Genomic DNA, 5,884 nt, shown 5'->3' with positions numbered 1-5,884 from the left:
GACGGCGGCCGGCTCTCCGCCCCTCCAGCCCAACCCGTACCCCGCTTTCTGATCTGCCGCGGTTGGAGCCGGGGACCCCTGCAGTCCCGAGAAGCCTCAGGGTGGCGGCGAACCCCTGTCCTGGAGGGCGGGCCGGCGACGGGCTTCCTGGCTCACTTCCTGGTTCCAGCTCCCCGGGAGCTGACATTTAGTTCCCGCCCAGCCAGCCCCAGTTTCGGCCCCATCCTGATGGGTACCCACGGCCCAGATGGCTGGCGCGGCGCGGCTGTCGAGATAGATGGAGAAACGGACACTTTTTCGTATTACGTTTTCCGTTTACACTTCTCAGAATGTTGAGTATTTCTTGCTTCACAAGGCCAAAACCTCACACGGCTACAGCTGCAGGAGAGACCTAATCTTGCATCCTGATGCCAAGGGGCTCCGGAGAGCAGTGTGTGGACCCCTAGGCCTCGCGCTCTGTCCTCCCCGGCTTTGGGAGACCCTCAATAGCGGATGGGATGGGTGGGGGAGACTGAGGCTCTCTGCCTCGGGATCGGAGGTCTGTGCAGGCCCTGCAGGGCGCAGGTGGGCGGGACCTCCTAGGGCTTTACCTACTCCACCGTCCAAAGTGGGGGTTCCTTCTTGCTAACCATGACTGTTAGAAGGGAACACCTTCCAGACATCTCCCAAGCAGGGAGAGTTGGAGCCCCTGTCTTGTCCAGGCCTTGGTTAGCTCCTGTCCTTGCCTTCCTGTGCTGGGCTGCTCCAGCTGCCAGGAATGCTGGGGCGTGGAGGGCAGCCTGCCCAGCCTGATCCTCACTCTCCTTGCAGATGGGGCCAGCCAGGACCTGGCACATGGCTGTGTAGTGCCCGGAGCCACCAGCATCTACAGGCGGATTCCGGATGCCACTTGTGGTTGCTCATTGGATTCCTGGAGGGGAGAGGGCAGGCTGAGAGGTCACAGGAGGCCTGTGCCACTTCTCAAATTGCCTTCCCGAGACTCAGGGGTGGAGATGGTGGTTGGGGACAGCCCCTTGGCCACCTTTCCAGGACTTTCTCTGGACTCTCTGAATCTTGAGCCCGCGGAGAACTCTGAGCCCGCTGCCCAGCCAGACCGGCTGCGGGCCAGCCGAAAGCTGGAGCAGGTGCTGGAGCGAGCCGGCGGGTTCCCGCGGTTGCCAGGACAGCGCTGTTCCCCGAGGCCACCTCGCCAGCCTGAGCATGGAGCACCTGCTTTTGCAGCCCGACCAGAGCCCACTGAGGCAGAAACCAAGCTAGAGGCAGGTCTGGAAGAAGCGGAGGTGGTGAGTGGCAGCCCTGGCTAGGTGCAGAGGGGGAGGAGGCAGCCCTGTGATGGGTTCTTGGGGACTCCCTACCTCCTCTCCTTTTCCCTGGAGCTCTCTCGGGGCGGGGTAATCCTTGCCCCTAATTGATGGTTGTGTCACAGGTTCTTGCTTCAACGCACTCATAGATGTGTGTAGCCACCCCCACATACGAGGTGGGCAGGTATGGGTCCCATGCCCAGCTGGGCACTGGGGAAGCCATCTGGATGTGAACTCCCTAGGTTCCTGCTTCACTGTCCTTTTCTGGCTCAGCATAGTCTGTCTGTCCAGGTGGGAGATTGGTTGAGGCTAGATGTCTCCCCTGCCTTCCTGTGTCCCACAGGAGGGTGGCATGGGACCCGAAGCCTGGGCCTGCCTCCCGGGGCGGGGTCTTCGCTATCTGGAACACCTATGCCTGGTACTGGAGCAGATGGCAAGACTTCAGCAGCTCTACTTGCAACTGCAGATCCAGAGGCCCCCTGGGGTGAGTGGGTGGCCAGGCAGCGTGGCCACACTGGTGGACCGGGAAGGGGCGGACCCCTGGGATTGTGGTTGCCTTCAGAATAGCTACGGTCTTCTGAGGTTCCATCCTTCCTCTCCCAGGATCCTGAGGGTGAGGAGGCAGTGGCTCTGGCTCACTCATCTTCCCTTTCACCTGCCCCAGACAATGAGGTACAGGGGCTAGAGGAACTGCTAAGCCAGACAAAGACAGGTGAGAGGTCATTGTGGTTCCCCTGTCCCCCCCCCTCCCCAGCTGTAGTTCGGTGGGGATGGCTTCCTAACCCTGGTCCTGGGTATGGGGCTCTCTTTCTGAAGGAACAGAGGCAATTTCAGCCCCAAAGCTGGAGATGCTCAGCACCAGCCTTCCCCCGCTGACAGAAGCCCCAGTGGAATCAGTTCACACCTTCCCACCCTCCCATAAACACAAGGTAATGGTCGACATATGTTGGAGGGGATGGGGAATGGGGGATGGTTGGGATGCATGGGACTCCTGAAGGTAAGAAATTTTAGGAAAATGACTGGAATTTCTGTTGGGAGTAAATGATTTGTCTTGGTTATTGTGACAGCTATCCCTGGGAGCTTCACAGGGAGATCTATCTATATCTGTATCTGTATCTATATCTGTATCTTTGTCTGTATCTATATCCATCTGGTGGCATTCTGTGGTGACCCATTTTCCTCTGGTCATCAGGATCTCTCCCACTGGGACAAGGTCAAGGTTCTGCTCAATCGGATCCGCTGGAGAAGCTCTAGACACCCTGAGCCCGCAGTCTTTCCTGATGGATATGGTCCCAGGTGAGTCCTGTGCTTGGTCCCTGTCAGAGCAGAGGGAGGGGACTAAAAAAACCAGGATGTTGAGATTCTCCTGCTAGTTGATGTCGTGTGTGTGTGTGTGTGTGTGTGTGCGCGCGCGCGCGCGCACGCACGAGCACGCTCTACTACCAGGAATTAAACTCAGGGCTTTGTACTTTTGCTCAGCTTTCTTGCTTATGGCTAGCACTTAACTTGTAGAACCACACTTCCACTCCCAGAAATGGAGTCTCATGGGCTTTTCTGCCCAGACTGGCTTCCAACCTTAATCCTTCAGGTCTCAGTCTCCTGATTAGCTAGGATGACCAACAGGGACTACTGGTGCCTGGCCAGTTGATGTCTTTGTCTCTGTGAAATCTGAGAGACTTAAAACACTGTTTGATGGGTGCTGGAAGGAACAGAAAATTAAAACGGCCCATTTACAGGTGAGGAGATTGGGGACTAGGCAGGGCTGGGAGGCAGTATCTTTCCCAAAGCTATAGTGTAAGTTAGTGATAGAACCAGGACCTTATGAAGGGAAAGAGCTCCGTTGAAGCACGGCAATCCTTTCCCCCTAAATTATTGAAATTTCGGGGGCTGGGAAGGTGGCTCAGTGGTAGGGTGCTTGCCTTGCATGCATGAGGACCTGGGTTTGATTCCTCAGCACCACATAAACAGAAAAAGCTGGAAGTGGCGCTATGGCTCAAGTGGTAGAGTGCTAGCCTTGAGCTGAATCACTGAAGGACAGTGCCCAGGCCCAGAGTTCAGACCCCAAGACCCACAAAACACCCCAAAAAACTGAAATTGAAATTTAGGCTATTTTCTGGGTTTATGGAGAGAGCAAGGTAAAGGCACACATAAAATATTTCACTGCGGGGCTGGGAAGGTGGCTCAGTGGTAGGGTGCTTACCTTGCATGCATGAGGCCCTGGGTTCGATTTTTCAGCACCACATAAGCAGAAAAAGCCGGAAATGGCTCTGTGGCTCAAGTGGTAGAGCATTAGCCTTGAGCTGAAGAGCTGAGGGACAGCGCCCAGGCCCAGAGTTCAGTGCCCACGACCAACAAAAATAATAATAAATAGGGGCTGGGAAGGTGGCTCAGTGGTAGAGCGCTTGCCTTGCATGCCTGAGGCCCTGGGTTCAATTCCTCAGCACCACATAAGCAAAAAGCCAAAAGCCGGAAGTGGCGCTGTGGCTCAAGTGGTAGAGCAGCTAGCCTTGAGCTGAAGAGCTGAGGGACAGTGCCCAGGCCCAGAGTTCAGGCCCCATGACCGGACCAAAATAAATAAATAAATAAATAAAAATAAAAAAAATTCACTGTGGGTAAAATCCATAAAATTTTTCCAAGGAGAAGAAGTACCAATTTAATATCTCCACCTTCTTTATAGATTGCTACTCTATGAACTTGGGACTATTGTCTCTTTTTCTTTTCCACAGAATTGAGTCCAAGGATCTCCCTGAAATTCCTCCATGCTGCCCCCACCAAAAGACCTTTATGCCATCATTAATGGTTAAGAAGTCACGAGCAAAAAACCTTTCTGTTTGCTGAGAACTCTTGGTGTACCTGGTGACCTGGATGCAGGAAATTTGCTATGAGTCTTCCTCACCCTTTGTCTTGTGGCTGCTTCTTCACACTGCCAGGAAAAGCTATTAATGTTTGCTCTTCTATGAGGCAAAGTCTGAGTTTTTCTCTTTTTAGCAGCCTCACAAAGGAGCTCTGGTTCTGAGAAGCTCCAAGGCCTGACAGCTCCAGGGCTCCTCCTCCTTTCCAGACATCCAGAAGATATGAACTAATATATCAGGTGTCCATAAAACATGTATGGCATGGTGATCTGTCTGGGCCCTTCATGCTGCAGATGTGTGTTCATGCATAATGTATGTGCATCTTTGTGGACTGTTAGTATTATCAATTGGCTGGAAACATCCTATAAAGCGTCAATGTTCTAGGGAAGTAACTGGAAGGAGCTGACCTTCATTTCACACTGACCAGCTACTGATCTGGATTTCTGCTTTCCTCTTCACCCCTGAATTGGCAGCCCTAGAATACAGAACTGTGCTGTTTTGGCTGCCTCCCTAGTGAACCTTGCCCTTGGAGAGGATCAGAGGCATGTGGGGAGTCACAGAGTAACTTTGAAGGTCATCTCAAAGCTGTTCTCCGTACTACCATTTCCATGCCAGAGCTGAAATCACACACATACCCTTGCTTTTAGGCCATGTCAAAAATCTCTTAACTTCTGAACCACAGTTTCCTATTTGGGATTAAAACTGCCTGCCCTAACTACCTCACAAGGTTGTTATGAGGATAAAGTGACATTAAACTGTCTCAAAGTGTGCTGCGCATGTTAAGTGACTAGGAAAGGGGAAGAGGAGGGAGAATGGGGAAAGGGAGGGGAGGGTGAATACGGAAGGTACTGGAGGCAGGCTGGATTGGAGAAATGAAGGGACTATCAGAGGTCAGCTGAGGGCTGGGCCTGTTAATAACGGGCATTAAAAGGGCCACTCTCACGGCAAGATTTTGACCAAGCAATCTCGTGGGTTTTGCAGGTCTCATGTTTGAGAATTAGGGCAAGGATCTGGACCTGCTTACTCCCCAGGCTTGCTGTGTACCGTGCAGTCAAGGGAAGGGCAGGGCCTGTGGGGGGTTTGAGTCAGAAGAATGACTCCTCGGCCTTCCACTTATCAGACACACTCCTCCAGCCAGGTGGGGCTCGGATCCTCTCGTTGCATCCCTGCAGGGTGGCAGGAGTGAGGCGGGAGTGCGAGCGGTAGGCCTCTTGGGGGTGGGGGCTCCCCTGCAGCTGACTTTGGGCCGGGAACCAATGCTCAGAAGCTTACTTTCCTAGGGGGACGCGTAAGCCAGGGGCACCTTCGGGAGCGCACGTCGGACGCGAGCAGGCGCACTTCCGCTTTCGGTGGCCGCGGGATGGCTGGCGGGCGTTGGGGGAAGGGAGATGTCGGTGGAGCCGAGGGAGGGACCATATCCGGGAGAGTGGCAGCTTCCGACCAGTGGTCGCGCTTCCGGAGAGGCGTTTCCGGTGGTGGCGGCAGCCGCGACTGTGGTGGTTCCGGGTGTCTTTGTCCCCCCGGTGTCGCGGCCCTGGCCCGCAGGTGCGTTGGGGGCCGCCCGTCACCCCTCTGCCTTCTCGCCTTTCTCCGCTGGAGGAGCTGCAGGGGCCCGGCGGAGAAGATGCACGGGCCGCGGCCGGGGCCGAGCCCCTCCGGACCTCAGGCTCCGTCTCCCTGGCAACGGCCTGGTCCCCGGGGGCGGGCGGGAGGAGGAGAAACGCGCGCCCG

The 5,884-nt window shown here is 55.1% G+C and overlaps 2 protein-coding genes across 3 annotated transcripts in view; both read left to right on the top strand.

Annotated features, from left to right (window-relative positions):
• Window positions 1-6: 6 nt before the first annotated feature.
• LOC105999442 (chromosome unknown open reading frame, human C8orf58) lies at window positions 7-4,922 on the top strand. Its single transcript, XM_013034465.1, has 7 exons — window positions 7-331; window positions 811-1,283; window positions 1,645-1,785; window positions 1,905-2,013; window positions 2,118-2,230; window positions 2,494-2,597; window positions 4,028-4,922. The coding sequence occupies exons 1-7, from the start codon at window positions 229-231 to the stop codon at window positions 4,137-4,139; spliced, it is 1,155 nt and encodes a 384-aa protein (XP_012889919.1). The 5' UTR covers window positions 7-228; the 3' UTR covers window positions 4,140-4,922.
• Window positions 4,923-5,596: 674 nt separating this feature from the next.
• Window positions 5,597-5,884, top strand: part of Ccar2 (cell cycle and apoptosis regulator 2) — a 15,918-nt gene continuing 15,630 nt past the window's right edge. For both annotated transcript variants that reach the window (XM_013034443.1, XM_013034442.1), the window contains exon 1: window positions 5,597-5,698. The gene's annotated coding sequence lies outside the window, so the exon portion shown is untranslated. The remainder of the gene's footprint in view (window positions 5,699-5,884) is intronic.

This window comes from Dipodomys ordii, unplaced genomic scaffold (genome assembly GCF_000151885.1).
Source record: "Dipodomys ordii isolate 6190 unplaced genomic scaffold, Dord_2.0 Scaffold189, whole genome shotgun sequence".
Lineage (NCBI taxonomy): Eukaryota > Metazoa > Chordata > Mammalia > Rodentia > Heteromyidae > Dipodomys > Dipodomys ordii.
This window is presented reverse-complemented; position numbering and strand designations above follow the sequence as displayed.